Below are 26,754 nucleotides of genomic sequence, written 5' to 3'. Positions count from 1 at the left end.
GCATAGTTGACACACAAATCACTTCCTGGTGTAATTTATAAATTGAATTTTCATTTGTTAACTGTACAACCCGACCGATAATTCGTGTTAATTTATGATTCTATACTAAATGTACGGGTTTACACACGCGAGAATAAAGAAAAATCCCTAAAAAATTCGAACCCCTCCCCCTCAAAGTTGGTAAGTACAGAATTTTATTTTCTGAAAGGCGTCGATGTGAAAAATTCTGGTTTGCTCTTATATATATGTACTGTACTGTACACATCTCCCCAGCTGTCGATCACGTGACGGCCACTACTCGCACCGGTGACGTCAGCAACAGGTTGAAAGCAAAGTCGAACCCGAAAGACAGATAAGGAACGTACTTCGATAAAAAGTAAGTTTAATAAACTCTTTGTATATTTAAAGTGTTTTATAAACACGTAAAGGGTGTTACGTATAATTTAATGTGTAAAAAAATCTATTTACAAGTGTGTAATTTGTAAAGTTTGTAAATGAAGGAAGCTTTATGCATTTAGGTCAGAAGGTCACGTCTTTCATCTTCTAGCCAATTTCTCATACATTTCTGTTATAGACAATTTTTTTTTACACCTGTCAATTGCCCAATACGTTGACAGGATGTTATTTATGTACTGAAAATGCTGACGTTTTGCATAATCTATATGTATTATGTTGCATGCTAGCCAACACCCGTGCATAATTTTTCATTTATTCTTTATTAAATTACTCATTTACTGTCTAGAAAATAACATTATTCGTGTATAGATGCGTACAGTACGTGTATTTTTCTAATAAGTTTTCTTTGTGTGGATATATTTATGTATATATAGAGCTTAATTAGGAACAAAAGTCATTTTTCCCACTCCTATATTTAAACACGTTTTTCCTGCATTTTATTTAGGATAAGGATGGAGGATATGTTGTGTAATGTATTGTTACTTTGAAAATTTGCTCACCGCAGCACATTTTATTTTATTTTTGTGTGTGTGTCGGTTTTAAATATTCAATTTTTGTTGTTTTTTTTTAACTTTCAACTGAATAATTCAATAATAATGCAACAAGTTTCTTATTGTTCCTCTTAAAGCTGGAATTTGTACACTCAAATCTTAAATTGTGCCTTTAAATCTCTATATAAATTATGTTTCTGATTATATACGGCCATTTCTAATGCATTTGTAATCTGTACAGCTGTATACTTCCCTACAATTATTATATTAGTGACAGCAGAGTAATTCAGGATCAGTGGTGATGTCAAAATAATAATAATAATAGTAGTAGTAGTAATATTGAATACAGATTCTTTCAATAATGCAAATGGCACATTCATATTGAGTGTATCAAATTAATAATTGTAGATTTGTAGTAGTAATAATGGCAAATCTAGTTTGTATTTGGGGGTCCTGTCAGTTAATAAAATATAAACTTTGCAAGTGATTTTTGAATTGGGCTTGTAATGCTCTTGCTCATAGACCTTTCCAGGTTTTAGTATCATAATCATGTAATAATTAAACCCAGTGCATGGAGATTTAGATTTGTAACTATTTCTTTTGAATAAATAAGGACCTCTCGTGTGGAATGAAGCAATGGTGTCATGCTTCTGTTTTCTGCATTCATTCCCTTAGTACCAATGCATTTTTCAAGATTTGTTTTTCAATTTTTAGTAATGCTTGAACTGGTGCAGTATAAAGAAAGCAATGGAATTTTTTAAAGTTAATATTTAATTTGACATAAAGCTCTGATAGGTTGTTTGTAATTCTGCAAATTTGTTTATGTAGAATTTCTAAAATGTATAGTAGATTAGAAACAGAATATAACTTATATTTAGAAAAATAGAGTAGTAATCTGGCTTTTACAATACTCCAACACGGGTGCAACAGATTCATTCCTATGGGTATTACAAGATTCTCTGATACCTATATAATAACTTGCCCAATAATTTATTTAAATTGCAAGTATTGGGTGTGCCACACACGTATCCATTAACACATATCCATTAATGCCAGCTTCAATGATCTTGTCTAGTATTTTGATTATACTTGATGGTGGTTTGTAAGAAAATGTTCTGTGTAAATATCTGCTCAAAGATTGTATTAGATAACTAAGATTACAAATAAAAATTTATAATAATTTCTCCTAGTCTTAGTAATAGTAGCCTGAGTTTAATGAAGCAGGTGAAAGGAAGTTGCATAACTTCTTACATATTTCGGCATTTATAATGTGCATGTTGGTGACATTATTAGTGTAGCAGATAACTTCTAAACACAAGCAAACATACATTAATGATGTATGAAAACATTGACAATTATCTAAGATATCATGATAAAACAAGTGAAGAATTGAAGAAAATGCACATAAATGATATGGGTTTATTAAATATAATCACCCACTTGCTCAAGAGCATATAATGAAGGTGCACGTTCAATTTTTGATTAAAATTTACAGATTATCGCATGCAGATTGCTATGACGTACAAATGTTTATTTGATAGCACCGAACGTCGTAAATTAATCAAAGTTTTAGCGTCTTTTGATGTCGGTAGTCACTTTATTGCAAAATAGGATGTATTCTATAATGACAAACATCCTTTATGAGCAGGAAACATCTGCTAAATTTTATTACGTCCTGTAGTATTCTCTTTACAGGGAATATTAAGTGTTTTATTTTTCTTTATAATGAATTGTAAGGAATTTTATTTTTATTATTTTATGAAAGAAGGAAAAATAAAAGAAATTTATTCAGCTAGAAAACTTTCTTAAGAAGTTAGAATGTAATTAAAAACAAGACAAATGAATTGTCTTCGTCCACAATGCATAGGATTTCAGAGTATTCAAATTGCAAAATCTTGTGGCAGGATCTAATAATACTTACGAAATTCTAAACCGGTTGAGACGTGTGGATTAACTGTTGTCGAGTGCATTTGTTATTTTGTTTAATTCCGCTCTTGTACGATACAGCTCTTATTTAAAATTGTGGAATTGAGCATTCAGAAACTTGTTTAGAGATTCAAATTTATGTTCTGTAGTCTGATTTTAAACTTTTACACAGGTAGGATTTGACGGAGCATAGATCACTCACAAATTTTGGAACGTAACCGTAGTTGACATGATCAAACAGTCGTCTTTATTGAAGAGAACTCACAGCAACAAGAGTAACTCAAAACAAGGTAAGTTGCATCAAATTGCCACTTCTGCTTTGTATCGCATCGTTGTTTGAAAACATTTAAATTATTCGAACTTTAGGGAACAAGCACTGGATTCATTCGGCTGAGGCATTGAAAAGTGGACACGTCGTTTATTTGGTTAAAGTAAGCATTTTATAAATTCTGTTAAAATTGTTTTAGACAAACTAATTAATGATTTATTGGGTGAATTAATGATTACTGTAGAATGTAAGCAGTATTGTAATTATCTGCAAATTATGCTGTATGCTTCAAGCTGACTCTTAAAATTTGTAACAAATTGCCACTTTTGACTCTTGCAAACCTTAAATAGCATCTTATCATAAGGATGACAATGACAATTTGTGGCAGTGAAAACTGCAATTGGTCAGACGGCCATAGTGCAGAGAAGGATCTGGATTTAAATCCAATTCTGATGGCTGTTATTTATTGTGGGTAGATGGGCCATTGAGAACAGGAGAGCTGGAAATTTTTCCCCAATACAAGAGAAATAATTGGAGGACCATAGTGGTTCCTCTCCCTATAAATTAAGACTGTTTCTTTACTAACAAAAACCATTCTACTTATTTTATTTACCAAAAAACAAAATGGTAAAAGGGGCTAAAGAGGTCTTCTCTATCCTCTGGTCCTGTATAAGCTCTCAATAGCCTGTAGATTGAGGACGACACTTCAATCCGTCTTTCTTCCTTACCCGTGCTAGTTGACCTATTGTGGATTGGGCTTACCCATGACTAGTGTAATTGTGGTTGGCCATAACATTTGTGTGCCAATACTTCACATTTAGCATTTTTTTTTGTATTTATTTGTGTTAAACAGCACTGCAAAATAACAAAATATTAATGATATTGACTATTTAAGTTGCATTTAAAGAATAGTTAAACATTCAGATTAACTAATACATGTGCATAATTTAGCAATTTATCATTAATTTGCATTCAGCTATGCCTTGACTGGTAATGCTATAAAGTGCCATAAGTAGTATTGTCATCTTACTTCCATTTGTCTCGTCACATTCAAAGTTCTGTGGTTAATTTCTGTTAGTAAAAATCAAAACTGCAAGCTCAATTAATCTCTCTGTAGTTCTACACTCTGCAAAAGTAATTTCGCATTCTTCCTAGAAAAAAGAAATTACTTGTGGTTTTGATGCCAAACGACATCGGTACAAGGTCGACATTTTCCGTTAAGCACGGCTAATGCAAACTGTGTCAAAAACTTGATACACATCATTTGTATTCGGCACCACGACCATCATTATAATAGTAATTTGTTGGCAGTAATTTCAGCTTAAGTTTTCACAAAACAGGTTTTCTGGTAATTTAGAAAGAATGATGAAGTTTCTAGGAAAACAAAAGAATCGGATAAATATTAATTTAAACAATAAGGAAAACGAAAAATAATTTTAAAACAATTAGAATATTTTCATTTAAGTTTCTAGGAAGCACGGAAGTCGAACAGGCAAAGGGTATAGATGTTGTCAAGGAAGGAATCAGAAAGTTGAAGGTATGTAATTATTTTGTAGCAATAACAGTTTTAAAGCCAATGTTGAATCAAATTCTGGCCATTCAGTTCAACCAGCAAGTGAAGCGGGCCGATGGCACAAAGATTCCGAAAGTCGAACTGACCATATCCATAGACGGCGTGGCGATCCAAGAGCCAAAAGCTAAAGTTAGTATAAATGAAATAAAAAGCACACTAGAAGTCTAGCCAAAACTAAATATCTTTTATAATGTTTGTAGAAAGTATATTACACATATCCCCTACATAGAATATCATATTGTGCTGACGATAAGTCGGACAAGAAATTCTTCAGCTTCATTGCAAAGGAGATAGAGACCGATAAGCATAAATGTTTCGTATTTGTAAGCGATAAACTAGTAAGTAGCGTTACTTTAATATTCGTGTATATTTTTGCGGGACACTCGACTAACATGGAATGTTGTCCTCAGGCAGAAGAAATCACATTGACGATCGGACAAGCATTCGATCTAGCTTACAGAAGATTTCTAGAAACGTTTAACAAGGATCTAGAAATGAAGAAACGCTGCATGATATTGCAAAAGAGGGTTTGTATGGTTCTTAATTTTTTCTAATTCTTTTGAACCAAAGTTGAGCTCATTTTGTCGACAACTAGGTTTGTGATCTAACAGCAGAAAATGCCGAATTAAAGAAGAAAATATCTGAATATCAACAGCTTGTTGACGGCAATAAGAAATCGGATGTTCAGGTATAATTTCGCGTCTGATTTGTTCGTGATTAATTTTAAAACTTCTAAATTGTTACTTTTATATTTAAGGATCTTCTTGGTGACGAAATGCCAACGGTCGGTAGACGACTCGAAAATCTGTTGCTGGCCGACATGGAGGACGTCAATGTGGGAAACAAACATGTTACAAATGGTAAATCCTTCCAACGCAACAACATTTTGTAATCTTTGAAGCTAAAAGCCGAATCTTTCAGGTAACACAGATTTGTTTGGTGCAGAACCATTCAATCCAACACAATCGACAGTAGATGATCCCTTCGGAATGGGTGATTTCAGCGCTTTCTCGATAAAAGAAATAGATCTGGAGAATGCGATAGGTGCAATTGATAAAAAGCTTCTAGAAATGAGGGTAAGTCGAAGCTTGTTTTTTCACACCAAGCATAATTACAGATTTTTTTTTTCCTCAAATAGGATGGTTTCAGCTGTGGACTTTCATTTGGCAATGACGACTTCTCCGCAGATATTTTGGATACAAGTAAAAACTAATTGATATTTGTGATATATTTAGAGAGCGGAAGATTTATACACATTTTTAATGAAATTTATTGTATTTATTTAAGCAAAGATTAATAATATAGAAATTTTAGTAATTAAAACATTTTATTTTCTTATTTAAGTTTACATTTTCCTAGTCTGTGCTTCCTCATGATGGTTGCTATAAATTCAAACCGCTCCATACGATTTCTCAGTCGCTGATATGGATTCTGTCAGCAGGCAAAAGTTTAATTTAAAAACAGACCATCTGATATAGGTAATAATCACAAAAACATACCTGAAGAAATTCTAATGAATATGAAGATGCTTTGTGAGGAAGATGAATCACCCATGCATCGGAAAGAACATAAAACACAAACCTATATCGAAAACATCAATTTGTTATTAATAAGAACTTGTTAATTTTAAGATTTCACACAAGCTTACCCAGATGCAAATAGTTCTGTACAGTGTGTCACTTTATTCATACCATAACCGGTGAAACGCTCGTCGTACAGAGGTAAGTGAGCAGAATTTCTGTTAAAATAAAATCAATGTAAACACAAATTGATATTTTTCGTCGATATGAAAGCTAAACTCACTGCACAACTAGATACGGTTCGTATTTATCACTGTAGCCATGCACTTGATAAATTCTATCCGCCCTGTACCACTTCCAGTAGTCTGTGAGTCGGTGAGATTCTGCCGACTCGGATAATCCTGATCATTTGGTAAAGGAATGGCATTGTCTAAAGCTAATTTAAATTACAATTAATAGTCAAAAGGATACTAAAAGGAAGTATAAAGGGATCTTCTCTGTGAAGCAGCTGAAGTAATTCTTCTTTTGTTTGTGGAACATTGTCTCGTTTCTACTAAAAAAAAATTGATAAGAATCTCAGTCGAATTAATTAATTACAGATAATGCCAGGAGAGGGAGGAAATTCAAAAAATTACAACTGCTCTAAGAAAATACTTGGATTGCCTCTAGAAATGCAAACTTAGTATTCTTGCATATACCTTTTATTATTTTTACCTGAGGTAGTTCAATATATTCGAAGGCAGGCACTACAAAAGCAGTCTTCGGATTCGTGCGCAGGTGTTTAATCACCGATGCAAAGTGCTGTTGGAAATTCGGGGAGGGTTGGAAGTCCGCATCGAGCAGGAGGAGAAATTTAGTTTCTGTTTGTCTATTAAATTTAAGTAATTTATTTAAGGACATTATAGATATTGCACTCATAATTATAACTTACTTTATAGCAATGTTTCTCAGCAGATTGATGGGGTAGTCTCCGTCATTGCTTTGACCATAGACCAGTGTTACAGAGCATTTTGTTCCCAAGTTCAAACTCTTTAGCTTTTTCTGGATGTAAAGTCTAGATTAAAAAAATAATAATAATGCTATCATTATGTTTTCTCATTTTAATCATAGAAGAATTAATTTCAACAGCACCTTTAGTGTATTCAGTCTCCAACATTTTAGCAGAATTATCGTAATACTTTTACTAAATGTCACAATAATTTTGATATATTTTTATACAAGAGCTAGCCAAACAATAGAAATGACAAGTTTTCTCCCAGACCAATTATAGTTAACCCATAGCTCCTACATCACTGTCAAATTTTTGTATTATCATGCAATAGTGGATACAAGAGGAGATTACTGGCAAGTTGACTCTACTCACTAAAACAGTTAAATAATTTCCTAAAGGAAATTCCACACTTCTAATTAAAGAAAACTACCACCTCTATATAATGGCACAGTGTTGTGTTCAGTCTTTATTTACTTAACATTATATAACTAAACTGCTGAACTGTTAGTCAACGTAGGTAATATTTGATTCGGTCACCCTGTATAACGATAAATAAATAGAACACCGAACAGAGTCGGAGCTCAAGTCTCAAATTATTCACACTATTACATAAGAGTAGTCAAGTGGTATGGTTGGTGAACAATAAATGTATAACATTGAAATTCTCCAACTAAGAATAGGATTGATCTACTTATTATATGTATATGTGTGTTACAGTCTTTTCAAGCAAGCATCGATGGAAATGGTAGTCAATCATTGGTCATAGTTTTTCTACAGCATCTCACACACATATACCCATAATAAAATTAAATAAATGTTTTTAAATCTAGGAGGTCCCAAAAATGAACAAATGTAAGCCTAAATAGGGCATAAAGGTTGTAGGAAAGTTGTCAAGACAGACTAAACCATTTTAACTCAGTTGCAAAGGTCCTAGGGGAAGATATTTTCAGTTTTTCTGTTCTAATTGTTTATTGGTACCTCCTATTTTGTGAAATAGATTTAGTAGAAACATAGCAGGATCTTTAAAAAATGCTTTTGCATCTATTCTAAAAAGTTTAATTAATATTATATAGTATTTATTCATATAATTATAATATTTTTTAATATTTTGAATCTAATATCCCCATTCAGTCGTATGATATGCAATTATTTTCAGCTGTTTAATGAATTAGAATTATGAAACTTTTGTGCTTTACTAATTCATATCTTCCCCTACAATTTGGCAAAAGTGATTGTCTGTTTGACAACTTCAAGTTGGAAGGACCATGCGGTACATTACGTCAAGTATGATGGCAACCACGAAACTTTGGCCCAGTGCCGCTTTAACATTTTGCCAGTATTGCCCACTAGAGTGGCAATTAATGTCCCTCTATGTAAATGTTGTGAATGACCAGCTATTTGCATCATTGACTATAATGCTTTTTTCTAAGTACAATGGGTGATTGGTTAATGAACAATTCAGGTAGCAAACATTCTCTCTGAACAAATTACGTTCAGATCACCCACTGTATATAGGTGTTAGTCTATATTAGGAAGCAAAGCTCTCTAGTAATTATACCTTCATATTAATTCGTTGACAAAAATGCTATGCACCCAAACAGAATTATCTGATTTACTAGAAAACTCAGCATACAGCTATGTCTCTGACAGATATTTATATGATTACAATTGTAATCTGATTGCATGCCAGGTAATGCCACCATATGCCTTAAAATCACTCAGTAATCCGCTATCCAATAAAATGGCTGTGTTCAGAATTTTTAGTGTACCTGTTGTTTGGAGGTCTTTGAATGCCAAGCATGCTTGAGAATGTCTTTAACAGTGTGTACAAGCTTCCATGAATCCATTGCCCGAAAATCAGATCAGAATGGCCAGCCTATGACCTTTACATACAATAGATGGAGTTGGTATGACAGTCACCAGGAGAGATGATTACAAGACCAGCACAAACAGATACAATGGCATATTTTGTCCCCCATCCAGAGACAGGTGGGAGTCTTACTACAGAATTCCTGCCTCTTATCATACCATTGACAGACAAAAGCAGATGCAAAGCAACTGTAATGCATCATTGGCTTCACTTGTGGTCCCGTGAGAGAAAAGCACAGACTGCTACAGACTAGCATCGCATTGTCTTTACCAACAAACCCCAATTCTGTTTGGGACCGTGCTTCAATCCCTCCATTACTGTTGAGTGGCATAATGTCCCCACTGCTGGCTTGCTGGTCCGAGGAGCCATCTCGTACAAAATTAGTCACCCCTAGTAGTAGTGCGAGGGACACTGATGACATGACATGGGCACAACATTTCGTGTGTACTGTTGCCTTTCGTGGCAGGGCTTCAAACAGCTATCTTCCAGCAAGATAACACATGGCCAGACAGACATTCCTGGGAAATGTCTGTCTGGCTAAAAATAAATGGTCGTCTTTTAATTTGAACTGTTTAAGCCATCCCTCTGAGTTTGAATTAATAAGAGTTATACCATATACCCAACTATCACAGGCAATAGATCTGATCATGGCAAAGAAACCTTTAGTACCTTAAATTGTAATCATTGTGCAAATGTAATGATGGAAATTAAAGAGGAGACATTGGAATTAATGAAACTTTGTGCATATCTGGGTGCTTAGTTTTTGTTACTCTTATGACATTCCCAAGACATTTTTATTGCTATATGGTATGAGTACAGCACCACCTCACTTTAGGAGACTCCCCATGCTGGAGATCTGGTTGTTTCTTAGTCTAGCAGTTACAAAGATAGTCTTGGAGATTAACTGCAGAAACTAGACTTGTATATTTTTTTTTGTATTGTGCATCCCATTTGAAGGATTCAATGAATAAAATATTAAAGTTCTGTAATATGTAAAAGATGACAATCGAAACAAAATTATCAAGTTGGAGTTTCCTTTAGACCCTTTTTTTCTTTATCCACAATAAATAAAAACCAAAAACTCCTCATTAGGTCAATAAATGAGGTGCTTATACACTAACACTTTAATATTTTGTCTTGATTTAGAAACACAAATGCTTTGAAAGTGTCCAAGAAGCTTGGTTCTATATTGCCAATACTATGTTCTTTGTCTATGCATTATTTAATCAAAAATGTCCTATCCCAATGACTATTTCTCACAAAAGTCCATAAATAAACAAGCAATAAACTAAATGCTTAAAAATACATATATTTTAGCTGCAAGATTTCATTGCTCTCCCTTTAACTGAGTGATCAATCAGTAGCTAATGACATTTTGTTGCTTTACAATTTGCATACTGACCTGATTACATTGTATAATAGGTATCAGACCAAAAATTATGGTAATTTTTATATATTTTGGTCCCCCTAATGAGTGGTTTTCATGTACAATTCTCTGCTTTTTTGGAGAACAGGACAAAACATTCTGTTTAAATCCTAATACTTTCAGGGTTTCAATTCCATCCTTTAGTACCAAAAGCACAACATAGATTCTATCACTTCAAAGCTCCCAACTAAACTAAACTCAGCCAAACATATTAGTAGAATGGATGCGAAGGTGTAAACAGATGACCCCTAGCTTTGTATGCCTCCGAAAACTTCCCTTTGGTCCCTCATCTCTACAAGCCTTTTCTAGCTAGAAAGGAAACATGTTCTCTAACATCAACAAAACTCCCCTCAGATCAACTGGTTCTACACCACTCATTCCCATCCTTCCAAAAATCAAAACAAAATGTCTGTGTCTTTATTTTCCAGGTGAAAATAAAGACAAAGACATTTTGTTTTGATTTTTGACTAAGACTTCCTCTCTTTTTGCTAATCAAAAACTACATCAGTATAATAAGTCCTATTTATAAACAAGGTCCAAGTAGACAATCTAATGTCATTTACCACCAGACAATCAATTCTAGACAGTGCTAATTTTTTATAAAATATAGCTAATAGATGGCTGCCACTTGAAAAATAATAATACTGCACTTGCAACTTTTAAATTGACCAACCAGAGCAAATAAATGACATCAAGTTTTAAAAATGGAGATTTTCATTCTTGCTGTATTGGGAATTTGGCCAAGAGTCAAATCTGAAAGTTCCCTATAATGCAAGAATATGGCCTTAACACACTTTCTTGCCATCCACCTATAACTTTGTTCTTCTCCTTGAAAAATGTCATTAATAATAATGCCAGAACACAGGTGGGAGCAGACATGGATGCCTCTTCCAATATTCTAGGTAGGAACTAGGTGGATTTTGGAAAATTTTTGGCATTAGTCCCAAAAGAAAATACATTCTCAGGATGAATAGAAGGTGAGTGGTCATTCCTGTAGTGGGAGGTAAGAGGAATGGATATAATTGCATAATCTGTCCACAATATTTAGCATTAGAATCTATATCCTGCTTGTTGCAGGTGTTTTAGTACAACTAAGAATTGGTGAAGTCCCAAAAGTACTAAGTATTTAAAGTGAAATTTTTCATCTTCATCTCCAAAAAGGCTGAGAACTATACATATTTATTGCATTAATTTACCTGTTTTAGTTTGAATACATCTTGTATCAATTAATTGTACTTTAAAGAAGTCACTTTGCAAGTTAGTAGCTGAGACCAAGGTGATGCCAATGCCATCCAGGATACCATGCTAAGGCAATAAGACATTTTGATAAATGAAGGAAATCTAAATAACATTTCTTTCAGTTTTTGCATTTACATTAATACAAGAGAATTATACAACAAATTCAATGTACTTTACTTGTTTACATGACGAATAAATTTTGCAATAGTTGCATTTTGTCACACCATGGCAGCAAGTTTAATGAGTTGTTTTTAACCTTAAGGAACATTACTTGAGGTGACTAATCAGTAAAATAGCAATATATCACCATAGTTACCAAATGAACAATCAACCAGTAACTCAAAATCAAATCAAATCATCCTCTTGGTTAAAACATACCGATGCCACATTATGACACTTTTATATATATTTTTTAAATACAGACTAAAATCAACTACTATTACAATTACCTTTGCCATTCGACGTCTTCTTTAGTGGTTCCTTTCAAAGGAATGTACACGACTAGCGAAATCGGACCATTCCACTGAGTGAGACTTCTTTCCAGAATAGATATTCTGTCCATGGAAATTTGAGTCACCAGAGTCACTAAATCCGTCACGTCGTTAGTTTTGATGCTAAATGATTTAAAATCGAAATAAAGGTTAAGAATTGTTCTGCTATTTAGCAAAAAAAGTTAAAAATAAATTATAGTATACTCTTGTTTATTAGCTTTCCATAACGATTCTTCCTTAAAAACCCAATTCTGCAGTTTTCTAGAAGAAACTCGATGAGGGCATTTCTGTATAAGCTGCTCGGCGGAATTCCATAACTTCTGATGAGTTTCTAGAAAGAAAAGAGCTGATATTCTCAGATCCCAACTAGATTTTTTTCAATTACATAATGCAATTTGTAACACACTCAAAACTTAATACTTTTATGTCTTAGAAAAGGTCAATTTTGATGCGTGTGCATCGAGTCTATGGCTAGTATTAAAGATCTGCAGTTGTAAAAACAATTCAAATTGCTTTGTACTATTATAGTACATACTTTTATATTTAGCTACATTTCATTTTTAGTTTGTGTGATTCTATTGAAAGATTTAATAATATAAAGTTGACCATAACCTTTGTATGCCATGTGTATATCTCGCTAGAAACAGTTTTACGAATGCAAATTGAATTTGCACTCATTTATCGGTGCATTCATTTTAATAAAGCCAAAAATATAAATGAATTTTGTGTCTAATTTAATAAAAATACACACAACTCCTTCGAGAATTCTTAAAACAGTTTGCAGAGGAGGAGATTGCAGAAAGCAATGCATTTAGAAATTAATTTTGGCAAAATCTGCAACCAAAAGGCTTAATCTTAGTGTTTCTAAGAATGGCCATTTTAGCATGAACGTAATGTATTACTCAAAATTACTCAGTTTGGCATTTCAACAACGAATCAAAAAACTTTGTTTATGAAAGTCATGGCAGTCTACTGCTCCAGAGATCCAGGATCGAATCACCCGGGAATTTTTTTGGGGGGGTGGTCTGTCCAGATGTCTGTCCCTTGTCACCCAGCCATCCCGACCTGGGCCCAGCTGAATCCAAAACGGACTTATTAAAAAGGCCCTCTTAATGCCAGCAGGGCAGAGTGTTTTTATAATGTATAACAGGAATTGCTTTCTTTAAATACTTTTAAACATATTGTCGTTCTGCACGAGGTGACGATTAGTCACACCGTTTCCACTATTGGAGTCATCATAACTGATACAAAAAATATAAATATATAGGTATAAATGATTAAAAATACTTTTTGCTCGTGTTTATCTTCAAAAATGCATAGCCTATCTCAACTTGCTAAAATGAATAAATTCCTTGTATTAAGAAATCTTTCATGACACTAATGAGAAGTTTATATTTATCATTGTATAACTACAGTGCTGTATCTTATGTACTATTATTATAAAGCTCATTGTAAACTATTTAAATGTATTTACATCCAATTTACTTTAAAAAAACTTAAAATTACACACTGTTTTCTTACTTTAAATTTAAATATTCTGCCTGCCTGCCAGATGGCTGTATGGTAAAGTCCGAGCAATCCAAACAAACCCTTCTGAGTTTAAATGGTGTAGTATAGACTAAACTAGACCATCGTTCTCTATCCATCAATACTGCTGGATGATCTCTTTGCCGATCAGAGCTGCTCATTTGGTGTAATGTATAAACGAGGCAGTTCTAGTAGGTATGCAGTTCGTGCATACTTGCATACAAGTGGCTGGATCCCCAGACTTACCATTAGTGTACTTTAATGAATAAAATGAATATTTTAATACAGTGGTTGTCAACGAAATAGATTGATATTTGCATAACAATGGACAATATAGCCACACAGTTTATGGTTATAAATAAAGCCAAAGTGTACACATTGGGTGTTTCACATGGGTGGCAGTGGGTTTGTTTGTCAAACTGGAGGATTTAACAATGAGACTCCCACAAACCCTACGATTGTGTCTTCAGGCCTTTAGTCCCATACTACGACAAAACACTTGTAAAGTTTGACAGTATGTGTATATATATATATAAAATTAAAGAAATTTTTATTTTATGGAAGCACTAAAACATAACTTTGAACAGGCGCCTCTTACCCACGGGCAGCTTGATTTGCATGGAATTAAATATATCAAATATTTTTATTGATTTTTTTACTCCCATCAACTATATGGAGCTGTCAGTGCAGTAGGCTTTTGCAGGTTGGACGAAGTTATGAATCTACTTGTATTGATAAGGAGCCAAACTATCTCTAGCATGCAGACAGGTAAGGGTCCAGAACTAGCTCGTCAAGTGAGCAATGGGTGATTATGTGGAAGTTTTGTCAGTTACCAAACAGGAATACTTGATTGCACTATGTATTTTCCAACATAAGTATTCCATCCAATAGCAATTTCTAATTCTTCCAAAATTTTCATCCATATATTATTATTTTTTTTTTAAATTTTATCATGATATTCTCCCCATGACCAATCATATAAAAGTGGATTTTTACAGGTGCGATTTCGACACCCGTAAAGGAGTTGTCGCCGGGCAATAGTCTATACAAATCCATTTATCTGAACAAAATTGTATAGTGGAAACTGTAATTTAAGGCACTATGGCACTAAAAGAGAGTTCTGTGTTTAAGCTGATTTGAAAGCAAGTGTAGATTATATGTTGGTTTTAAATTACAGGTAACCTCCGTATAACACGGCACTTCTATAGCATGGATTCACTCTAACACAGTTTGAGAATTGGTACCATCCCCCGTATAACACGGTACTTTTATAGCACGGATTCACTCTGACAAGGTTCGAGAATTGGGTAAAACCCTCGTACAACAGGAAATGTAATAAACTTTTACATACTTAAGTAATAATAGTTCACGAAAATTATTATTTTCGTGAACTATTAGTACTTAAGTATGTAAATTTTCTCTTCTCGCCTTCTGTCGATACACGTGGTCCTTCTCGAAACTTGTTTCAATGTTGCCAGATCGCGACGCTTCTGCTTCTGATGTTGCCGAATGTTTTTCCCTTATTCCATACTTGCTTTATTCTTCATAAGTGCTTAGCACCATATAAGGAAATTTATAAAGACCTTTTAACTAGAAGCAAGCAATCTAAAATTACATACATTTTGCAAAAGGTAAAGCATGGATCTGAAGATAATGCAGAAAAATGCTCAGAGGATAAGGATAACTTGCCAAAAAGAAAACGCTCTCGGTTAATTAATAGTGTTTTTAGTGATGACGAAGAAAACATTGTTTAATTTATATTAATATGTATCACTTAAAAAAATTTTAATGAAGATATTTATCTTAATTATGAAAATATACTAGCATGTTTTTTAATTTTTGGAACCTAACCCTCCTTTTCGTATTAGTTCTTTGTTTCGTATAACACGGATTCGCATAACACGGCAATTTTTTGGAACGTAACTACCGTGTTATACGGGGGTTACCTGTACAATTATAAATCAATCGACTAGCTTTTCTTTTGTCCAAAGTCACTAAGAGCATCTTTAGAAAATTGACAGACATATTCATCTGCACCTCACTTTTCAATCCCCATTATTCATTTTCTTTGTGTCGATTCACACCATGGTGTAAGAATACGGGTGATACCACTCTCTGTTCAAGGATGTTGACAAAGTGGTCGAGCTTACTCGAGTATCCACTAGACATTGTGACAGTGTAGAAGTCCACTTTTTACAATTGATTACCACTATCAACAATTGCTAATCAAACTCTAATTTGATTATTTTATTGAAATTAACACAAAGTAATAGAATACACATATAATTTTTTAAAAATCTTCATTAAACTGATATTTTTATACTCTAAAAAGGTTGTTGACAGAGAGTGATGAGTTTTTCCTTATTTCAAGGTGTTTAATGTTTCTCAAAATTGTTTGTCAAGGAGTTTTATAAGGAGCGCTAATGATATCCTTTCCATCATTTTTATATACTCTCCACGAACAAAGAATTTGATGCGGAGAAAAATGTTTTTCACAAACATCGTAGCATTCGGTCAATTCTTGAGCTGCACATAGTATTGCTTATTTTCATTTTTTTAATAATTCCAAATCTTTTGGTGCCTTAAATACATTTACTATTGTTTCTTTAGATAATAAATAATTGCCTTTTCAACTATTTATGCATCATTTAAGACATGATTTTGTAAGAATTTCTTAAAAATACTGTCAAACGAGGTGGTAATAATTGGTAAATGACAATACAAAATGGACTTCCTGATAAGACAGGACCCAATGACAAATGTATGGAATACGACCGCATTCCTGATAAGTCTTTGACAGTCAAACAGTTTATAGGAGTGGTATCCTATAACCTGTATTCTTACACTATGATTCACATTTTAATTATTACTACACATTCTTATTTGAACTTTAAAACCTTGAAAATCTTGGATTTTTGGTTAATTCCCTCAGTTTTTATATAATGTGTCATCATTTCAGAGAATTGCTCAGAAACTGACTGTTGAGTTTGTCATGTATCATTACTTGTTTTTATTGCTGTAATGCAAATTTTGACAATTAAAATATAATTATATACATTTAAAACGATAGACTTAACTTCATTGTGCAATATGGTTTACATTACATTGGTGAATCATTTTACTCTACTTCATAAGCAATCCAGATATCAGTCCGGGGCACTGGGTAGCTGTGACATGTTCCTGCATCGCATAGTTTTAAGATGCCCTGGATAACACAACAGAGTCTTTAGATTTATCCACTCCAATTGCGACAGTATTGTGATCTCCATAGTCTCACGTTAAGTGGTTACGAGATGTTGTTTACATACAACAGCATTACTTTCTGCCATACTATTAACAAAACAGAAGCTAAATACAGTGTCATTACCATTTTGCTTTGTTTTATTCATTTTTTAAACTCTGTAGTGTACGAATCCATTTTATATTAATTAAATTAACATTCATTTAAACTTCAAAGTTAAGTATTAAATTTAAGAGCTGGCAATCGAGTTTTCAACTTGCGTCAACTTGGAAGCAATTGTATATATCATAAGATGCAAAGCATAATTTTCTCCCCTGTCATTATCGGAAACCAGGTTAACTCAACACAGAAACCCAGCTTTTGATGTTTGCCAATCAAAGGCTGCCTTTGCAGGACTTTGCGGCATCTCTTCTGATCTTTTATTTTTTTTAAATGGATAAAAATTATATATAATGCTCTCAGTCCCAAGAAATCCACATAAAAATGTCTATGACCAAAGTAAAATTTGAACTCAATCTACACAAACTAAAAATCCAATTTTGACAATTAAGTGAAGTATATATGGATCAACCTTGTACTTTCCGACACTGTTCCAAAGACTTGCCAAACCAAGATCATATAATAATAATAATCAGGGGCGTGCCTTGACATTTGACGATAGGGAAGCTGTGTTTCTGTAAGAAGCCGACATCCAGGGCAATCAGTCAATCGCGCGTCAGTAATGGTCTAGGATCCATTCGTATCGTTTATTCGATAAGCCAGTAAAAACCGTAGACTTCTCTAAATGCATTTTTAATATCACAATTACATTCCGAATCGCTAGCCATGATATAAGGGCTACAATTAAAAATAAAATAATAAAAACTTACTNAGAAATTTGTAATAAGATACATAATGCGGTTATAATAAAATATTGTGCGATTATTTTCATATAATTAAAATTGATATTTATTTATTTTTTAGAGAATACGAGGGAAGCGGCGCTTCCAACGCTTCTAATGACGGCACGCCACTGATAATAATAATAATTTGATAATATAAATCTTAATACTGCTAATTGTATACCTTTAGTACCTCTAAAGCATTATAAACTGCTAGAAACTTAAATATGGATTAAAGTTTTGATTGGCATTTGCATTTAATATCACTGACACTTTTTTCTGCTTAGAAACATATTAATAATTGCAATGCAACAATTCAAATGAACATGCACTACAAAATGCCATCTGTGACCATTCTGTCTGACAGACGGAATTTTACCTGACTTCTCTTAATTCTGTCAGGATTAAAAGCAGTGCTGGATCACCAGATGCCAGAATATAAATGCATAATTTGTATAATTTGATCATGATTAAACGAAGCATCATTATTACAAAATTACAAACAGATTATCGCTTACTACTATTTAAATGTTTCGTATTTATTTCATTTAAACTAAAAATTAACTTAGTAAAAGATAAATTGTTCTTGCGACTCACCGTGTTGAGGAAGAATGCTGACATCCGTAAAGTGGACAGTACCCGAGAAGCCATAACATGTTAGCATGACGGTGATGCTTGCAATGGTTTTGTTTTCTGGAGTTTTGTAATTTGCACTGTGTAGAGTTTGCGGTTTTATATTGGGCAAGAATTGAATCCTGAAATATTTTGCAATCATTAAAATCGAGTGAGCAAATCTAGGGAGGGCAAGTTTTTAATTTGTGTAAAGAAAATTGCTTTACACAGTTTAATTTAACACTGTTTAAGTTCATTATTTCTTTAAAAAGTTTATTAAAGCTCTTGTTAGCAATAAAAACTCTTAAGGGGATGATTGCACCATCTATCATCCCTCCTCTAGATCTGTCCCTGGTTAAAATTATAATTTTAAAGAATAGGAAAATTTAAATGTATGAAACATTGAAAAATAAACAAACAGAACAACCTGACTACATCAGAACTTTCATCCGATAATTTTATGAGAACAAAGGCACCAAATGTTGCTCCACTTGTCTGCAAATAAAAATAGTTTACATTATTTTAAATATTTAAATTAGCAATTGTATATTATTATATGTATATTATATACAATGTCTGTCTGGTAAATCCTTTGAAACATTTCTGGAATGCTTCATTTGAGATACTGCACAGTACAAGTCAATCGACTCAAACAATTTGACTTCAGTTTTAATTTGGGGAGTAAAAACAAATTCCACCAGTGCTAGATCAGGTGAGTAAGGAGGGGAATAACAGTTTTCTTGCATTTTGCCAAAAACTGACAGATTAATAGCAATATGTGCACAGAGCATCCATCAGTTTGACTTCCAAGCATAGAGCCTTTTCCAATGATAGTCTCGTGAAGACGTTTACTTCAAGACATTACTTCAAGATAATATTCCTTTGTCATTGTTCTGCTTCTTCAAAGAAATTCCTGGTAAATAACTTTCTCAGCATGACTTTAATGCTAAGAAAGTTAACATCAAATACTATTTTTAACATTTCAAATGTCTTCACGATAAAGGATTTTCCCAATTTAACACAAAATTTCACACAAATTTGCTGTTTGTGAAAATCATTTGAAACACTTTATTCTCATTTTAAATACAATAAAAATCACAAACACACAACACTCGTTGATACAAATGGGGAGAGCTATGCAACATTGTGCAGTGCAGTTTTCACTAAAATACTTACCAATGCTGCCACTGCATGGAAGCATGATTCACATTCCGTTTGCACTCACTAGCAGGCAAATTGGAAAGTTCAGGAACTTACCAGACAGACCTTGTAGAGTGGAAACTCAATTATCCAAACTGGTTTAAAACAAGTAGAATGTGTAGCATTGTATGCACCACAGAATATATAGACTCTCACCGAAAACCTTGACCTTTAACCACAGAATATAATATAGAGAGAGAAACTTTTTATGCAACTGGTAATCACTACATTGTCTGCCAAAGAGCCTATTGCTATTCACAGGCTCTCTAGTCACCTGTCGATCGTAGCACCATGAAGCTATATCTCATATGCAACACTTCTTTATGAGTACATATATGATCAAGTTTTTCAGAATTATAATCAACAGATGAAATGTCATGAAACTTTAAATGCACAGTGTTTATGTTGTATCCAAACACAAAAGCAAGTGTCTGGATTATCCAAAAGATCCTAAGCTCCTGTCAAGTTTGGATGATCAAGTTTCCACTGTATATATGTATATATATATATATATATAATTTAACATGCATTAGTGTCAAAGCAGAACATATCTAAACAGATGAAAAAATGCTAGACTTTTTGGACTATAATTGTTAATTTTTAGTTAGTTAATTAAAAAATTTGCAGAATTATAGCCAAAAAATCCATTATTATTTGACTTATCAAACAAATTAAATTAAAAATGTAGTTCAAACTACAGTCGACCCCCCTATAAGATATAGATACGTTCCAATTTATTAGGAATCCGATTTCTTACAAGTCGTTCCAATCACAGCCCGACACGTGTCAAGTTTACGGACTACGGCTGATTGAAAGGTTTTCTTCCATAAAATTAATTGATTCTACACTAATCCGACTCAACATTTCCAAAATACGTATATTTTTTCGTAGTTTTATAGGAATCGTAATTATAGGGGGGTCGACTGTATATAATATTATGAAAGAACAACTAATAAAAACAAAAAAATCTAACAAGTGTATAATTTTCCAAGTAAACAAACACTAGTACAAAATTAAAATTGTTTGTGGCACTATCTTCTTTGAGATTTTGTTAAAAAAAATAATTTCTATATTATTAATTATTATCAAACAACAAAAGCTTAATTTTCAGAGTAGAGATGAGTTTTATAAAAACAAAGATGTAAATGTTAATAACAAATAAAACCTTAATTAAGTCTAACCACACTCGAGATATGACTCAACCTCTCTTATCTTCCCATCCTTTGACTTTTAACCACCAAAAGTTAATAGCATTGATGCCCCTTATACACGAGTTTGTTTGTTTAGTTAAGTTACGGCAACACAACACTTGGACGATCTGCCTAGGAGAGAATGTCTTCTGGGAAGTGTTTTAAGGGTAACTGGTTGCTATTTGGGTGTTACAGACATGGAGAAAACCTAGAAAACTTCACATGGCCTGCACATCCTGCTGAGGTGCAAACCCACAACCGGATTCCCAGTGTTCGGAGAATGGAACAGCTTGGCCACTGGTGGGCCTATACACTAGTTACCATGTCATATTTCATTTCATCTTTACCACACCTTGTGACATTAAATGAATTAGATGCCAACACACATGTCCACAGAATTTTTCCTGTCTTTTTCTTTTTTTATTTTTTAATTTGAGATGTCTCAAAACATGAAGATTTGCAAAATACTCGGAGGATCTAATTTGACACGATTCTAATACCTTTCCTTGTTAGGTATACATAACAGCCAGGAAAGTAATATGCCACTTAAATACAGCATTTCATACAGTCATAGAATGGGTTTCAACTGTATCATCATCAGCCTTTTGACATCCACTGTTGAACATAAGCTTCCCCCAACTTCTCCCAAATTTGTTAATACAGGTTAATATAAAATTATAATCAATTTGCCTAGAAAAGGCAACAAATTTATATTATACATACATCAGGGATGGCCAAAATGCAGCTTGCAAACTGCATACAGCTCTTCTAGACCCTTACTGTGGCTCCCTTATAGTTATACAATTGCTTTTTATAAATTATACTACAACATCGCACAACTTTATCATATCGTAACACAATTGAGGCAGAGCCAGAAAAAAGCAATTCATACACTTATTAGGCACAGAAGAGGCAATCTTTGTACCTGATGGATACAGATAGGAAAACTTCACACTTACTGCCACAAAAGAGACAATCCTTGTACCTGCTGGCCACAGAAGTTGCGATCCTTGCATTGGCCAGATACGAAGAGACAATCCTTGCACTGGCTGACATGGAGGGGGTGATCTAAAAACAAAACAATCTCATTGACTGCTTTGTTATGGTGTTTTGTTTGTTTTTCACACCTATTTTCCATTAAGTACACACAATGCTGTTTTTATTTTTGACCTCTAGGCCTAAGTCCATTAGTCATATCAGAGAGCACATATATTGTCAGTTTAACTCCTCTGTATATCGAAAACCCCCGAATCCCTATTTTTTACATTTAAATGTACCTTCATTACATTTTTAGATTCCTCGTCTCAATTAATAGAAAATGGCAAAGTTTAATCAAAGTCAGCCCATTCAATTTTGCAAACATACTTGAGTCTATAGTGAAGACCACCAAAGACTTGATAGCAACTGAAACATCGCACAATTCATGCAATATCCTTTGTCTTGTGCACTTGTGAAATGACCTTATATCTCAAAAAGATAGACCAAGATGGTGATTGTCTATAAATTAACACAAATTATATATCTTTCAACTACCATCTCACCCCTTGCAACACCACTGCATATACCCACCTCCAAAATTATGTAACATCAATTAATTATATTAAGAAATAATACACAGCATGGGATACAAAACAGCAACGTAAACAGTATGGTTTCTTATGCAACATTTCTGAAACAAAAATGAATCTATTCTATTACCCAAGAGTTGAGACCCTAGCATTATACTTGTGTAATGTTTTTGTAAACATGTGTAATGCATTAAAATGACTATGCGCATTCCCTCCATCCTTTTCTATATTATGTAATTTATGGACAGTCCCATCACCTTTGTACTTGTACTGTTGTGATTCTGTCAGTAGCATAATAAGAACTGACATTAGAGGGCCCAAGTTAGAACAAGCAATACTATGTTCACCCTTACTCTACTGTGGATGTAGTCACTAGTGGTGTGGATAAAGAATAAGCTCTTATATATTGTATATACATGAGTACAGGTGCATTTGTCATTTCAAAATTTTTCCTGTACATAGTACTTTTATTTATTTATTTATAAAGACAATGCACCCTCCCTGAATACATTGTTGGATTTTGCCGATGAAATATTGAATGTGAGAGACAGGACTCAACATACTGGTTCAAAGAATCCAAGAAAAATTCCCAGTAGATCAAACCAGATTAAAATTAGAATCACTCAAAATGATACCCCTCTTTGGGTACAAATGCAGCTCTGAATGAGATGGTTGGGACCTTATCAGAGCTGCAGACTATGCCCAAAAGAGTAAAAAAGTCAAAGAAACTGATGATCTGCAAGTGATCTTTCTTGAGATATAGATTTCCTAAAATTGGTCCATCTGGATTTCTGGACCCTCAAAAATGGGGTAAAATTTAAAAATGAAAAGCCCAAAACTATTTCTCAAAAACATGCTAGAAAACACCTCTTTTCCGCTTTACTAGAGACGGCTGAAAGCTCGTAAAATACGAGAAAGGCCACTTAACTGATTACTCCTGGGGCACAATTGAAGTCGTGCTGCATGCTCAATTAAGTCTATCACAGGTTTAACAACCAGAGGGGCTAAATTTCAGAAGACTATACGTCACACATAGACCATCAGTTCCTTTGACTTTTTTACTTGTAGAGGCACATTCTACAGTTCTGATAAGTTCCCAAAAAACCAATTACTCAAATCTCTTACCTGAGGTTCTAATTCATCAAAGGAAGCGCGAACATTAATGTCTATAATCCGTAACAGACTTTGTTCACGAATTGGAAGATACTGATAGACGGCGCGCACTCCGTCGCTCTTACATTTGGTACTTAACACCTGAAACGGAAATGGAAATTAAATGCTTTTACGAAGTTTTAAAATCATGTTTTCATGATTTTAAAGCTTCGTAAAAGTACTTTTGAGCAGAGGCTCCACTTCTGATTGAAGCATTGCACGTCGACGTCCCATTTGGCGTGATCCATCCACCACCCATGAAGGGAGATCTCGTGCTGAGGTGTTACATCGCTTGATAACAGGTTCATTGCCGATTTCCTGTTCCATATCACTCTAGGCAAATTTCTTTGCTGTTTTTCATTGATTTTCCTGTAAAATTTATTTAAAAAATCATATTAATAATTATAAATCGTTATTATAATGCCTACATAGTCCAGATGCATCTTTCGTATCCCTTTATCAGGTAATATACAATATAAACTTCACTGGATAATTATCCAGCATCACTTTGCTAGGGATTCTAAGAGGCTGACATTGAAAATACACTTTAATTGTAGAAAATATCAAAATATAAGTTACCAATTCTCATCATCTGTTATGTAGGATATCAAATGAGTATATATAATGAATATGGATATCAACGAATGGAGTAATATAGCAAATAATATCATCTGAAATGTGCTGGCTTGCATCACTAACTTCCTCCATCTTCTCCAGCCTATCATCTTCAATTACACTTCTGTCCACCAGATGGAGTCGATTTAATTTGCTAGTCCCCGCGTTTCTTTATGCAGCACTCGAGAAGCGCTTTACAGCGAACACACTGAAACTGGTTTCTAATTGGCCAACACTGCTCGTGACGTCATTTCGCTACACTCTCGCTGCATAAAGAAACGCGGGGAGTACAATAATTGCGATAAATTAAAAACTAACATATTATACTGAAGTAAAATAATAATAAATTAGCTTTAAAATAGATAATTTATTAAATAATTAATAATATATAAAAATTTGAGAAAAATTTTAATAGTAGTGTTATATTTCACGTTCTGTCATTAGATGGCAGAGCTAAATGCTAATTTAACTGTTGCCAGCTGTAGTTCTTTCCTAATTAAATTAAATTTAAAAATTAGCCCTTTACGATTAAATAATGTACTAATTACTAATATGAATTTTAATATCCAAGGCAAACTTTTTTAACTCTCCACCCTATGGGCACTAAGAGGGCCTCTTTTAGCAAGCCCATTGTGGGTTCGGCCAGGCCCACAATGGGGCGGCTGGGTGATGAGGGACGGGGACCGACATATCCGGTCGGACCACACTCCGAAATATTCCTGATCTGTACGGATTCGATCCCGGGTTCCCCAGAGCGATAAGCTGCCACCTTGACCGTTCGGCCTTCCGACCGTCTATATCTGGGAGCTGCTCACTCGAATTCGATTTTNAGAGACAAACTTTGTCACCAGGGCGGTACTGCCAGCAATTCGGGTCACTTTAGTTAGTGCTATAGCGGGTTTGTTAATTAATATAGAAATCGTTTGATTTTGATGTAATGATGCCTTCTGAGTAACGTGTTCCAAAGTGGCCATGCCTCTTGTAAAAAAAGTGCCATGTGTTCGTTTCCGAGAGATCCGGAGAAACAAAATGCGCGGAGAAGGTATATACCAAGAGACTTCGAAATCACCAAGAACTGCTTCCTTAGAGTACAATTGCAGATGCGAATGACGCTATTGCAACCTTAACAGAACTGTAGAGTATGTCCATAAGAGCAAAAAAGTCAAAGGAAGCATACCTCTAAATGTGACCTTTCGCGAGATATAGCCATACAGAGTAGCGTTTACAACCAACACTAAAGACAGGACGTAATTCCTACTATTTTCCTCAGGAGCAGAAGGGACCAAGGGAGAAAATTGTAGGGCTGACCATAACCAAAAGCTATGGAAGACTCCTACATCCTTCCAAACAGCTGCTGTATTTACTACTGTTGTGAAAAACACATCTCTCAGTATGTAGAAGATAAGAAATTTGTTATTGTTAGGATATTTGATGATATTGTAACAGATAGCAACTCGGTCTTAATCACTTTAGGATGTAAAGATCATTATGTACTGTACAGTACATCAGTATAAACTGTATAGAACGATAGCGTACAGTTTAATGCTGTATTGTGCGTAGTGTCACATACTCTGGATGAAAATAGGCCCGAGTTGCTGATAGCGCCGCCCTGGTGAGCTTATCCTAGACAAGTTTTGGGCGTCCTCCAACCTTATATTCTAGTAATCGTGGCCGAGAGACCAGTATATCGATCGAATCTGGTTAAGCTATATATAATTTAAGATGTCTATGGATTAATTTTATAAAGATATAAATTAAGATACATTTAAAAAATGAGGCTTAATGTGGATTATTTTCATTATAGAATTTAAGATAATAATTATACGCATAATAAATAAATATATAAAAGAATGGTTTGAATTAAATAGGATTTAATGTAATTAATACAAATTTAAAAATTCGTTAGATTCCTTCCTTGCAGATGGCGCTTTACAGAATACGGCACACGAACGTTGGATTACGTCACTTCCTTCCAATTCATTCTTTATAATAGCTTCGTCTTACAATAGCCATAATTATAATAGGCACAACTTATTGCGGAAATGACGTAGAATCGTCGATTCTACGTCATTTCCGCACCCTATTTTGTCTCTGCTGTTAAACAAGCTGCTCTGTTGTAACAAAACCAATTTTTTTTCTTTGTAAAATTATTTAAATTTAGTATAATTATAATTAAACGTCATTAAACAATTTCTTGTTAATATAACCTGTTATACGACATTTTTACATTCGGTTCCTCCCAAATTAATAAAGTTTTGAATAATTTTTGTCAGGCGCGTCGCTTCGCATGGCGACGACGCCATGCGCGATGCATTACGAAGCGCTATGATAAAATAAATATAAACAAACTTTATTGTAGTTTAGTACTTTTTAAATCAATTCGTTAAGTAACTTAGTAACACACTTATATATAAAATATCAAAATAAATCTAAAGCGAACACATTATTCTAATACAACGTGACGCGTCGCATCCACGACGCGAAACCTTCCGCAGCGCATGATGTATATAACAAAAC

At 33.9% G+C, this 26,754-nt stretch overlaps 2 protein-coding genes across 2 annotated transcripts; one reads left to right on the top strand and one right to left on the bottom strand.

Annotated features, from left to right (window-relative positions):
• Positions 1 to 6,049, top strand: LOC111627650 (PTB domain-containing engulfment adapter protein 1-like). Its single transcript, XM_023371249.1, has 12 exons — positions 1 to 180; positions 274 to 376; positions 3,046 to 3,163; positions 3,240 to 3,304; positions 4,607 to 4,678; positions 4,745 to 4,843; positions 4,915 to 5,052; positions 5,125 to 5,241; positions 5,310 to 5,402; positions 5,472 to 5,574; positions 5,636 to 5,790; positions 5,853 to 6,049. The coding sequence occupies exons 3-12, from the start codon at positions 3,103 to 3,105 to the stop codon at positions 5,925 to 5,927; spliced, it is 978 nt and encodes a 325-aa protein (XP_023227017.1). The 5' UTR covers positions 1 to 180; positions 274 to 376; positions 3,046 to 3,102; the 3' UTR covers positions 5,928 to 6,049.
• On the bottom strand, positions 6,023 to 24,462 carry LOC111627644 (glycosyltransferase-like protein gnt14). Its single transcript, XM_023371235.1, has 14 exons — positions 24,202 to 24,462; positions 23,805 to 23,991; positions 23,596 to 23,724; positions 18,940 to 19,007; positions 18,498 to 18,655; positions 12,456 to 12,582; positions 12,210 to 12,374; positions 7,166 to 7,288; positions 6,949 to 7,102; positions 6,706 to 6,784; positions 6,518 to 6,635; positions 6,363 to 6,452; positions 6,214 to 6,295; positions 6,023 to 6,145 (listed from the first exon to the last, which is right to left on the bottom strand). The coding sequence occupies exons 1-14, from the start codon at positions 24,345 to 24,347 to the stop codon at positions 6,050 to 6,052; spliced, it is 1,722 nt and encodes a 573-aa protein (XP_023227003.1). The 5' UTR covers positions 24,348 to 24,462; the 3' UTR covers positions 6,023 to 6,049.
• Positions 24,463 to 26,754: the final 2,292 nt, after the last annotated feature.

This window comes from Centruroides sculpturatus, unplaced genomic scaffold (genome assembly GCF_000671375.1).
Source record: "Centruroides sculpturatus isolate CEXI.00-Female unplaced genomic scaffold, Cexi_2.0 scaffold1, whole genome shotgun sequence".
NCBI classification, from domain to species: Eukaryota; Metazoa; Arthropoda; class Arachnida; order Scorpiones; family Buthidae; genus Centruroides; species Centruroides sculpturatus.
This window is presented reverse-complemented; position numbering and strand designations above follow the sequence as displayed.

What these genes read in the sequence shown, in the direction of transcription:
- LOC111627650 (XM_023371249.1), top strand. Translation starts at nt 3,103, where the DNA reads ATGATCAAACAGTCGTCTTTATTGAAGAGAACTCACAGCAACAAGAGT. An exon ending in TATTTGTAAGCGATAAACTA is followed by an intron (nt 5,053 to 5,124) that starts GTAAGTAGCGTT and finishes TGTTGTCCTCAG; the next exon opens with GCAGAAGAAATCACATTGAC. An exon ending in ATAAGAAATCGGATGTTCAG is followed by an intron (nt 5,403 to 5,471) that starts GTATAATTTCGC and finishes TTTATATTTAAG; the next exon opens with GATCTTCTTGGTGACGAAAT.
- LOC111627644 (XM_023371235.1), bottom strand. Translation starts at nt 24,347, where the DNA reads ATGATAGGCTGGAGAAGATGGAGGAAGTTAGTGATGCAAGCCAGCACA. An exon ending in AGTGGAGCCTCTGCTCAAAA is followed by an intron (nt 23,725 to 23,804) that starts GTACTTTTACGA and finishes TTTCCGTTTCAG; the next exon opens with GTGTTAAGTACCAAATGTAA. An exon ending in AATATATTGAACTACCTCAG is followed by an intron (nt 6,785 to 6,948) that starts GTAAAAATAATA and finishes TTTTTTTAGTAG; the next exon opens with AAACGAGACAATGTTCCACA.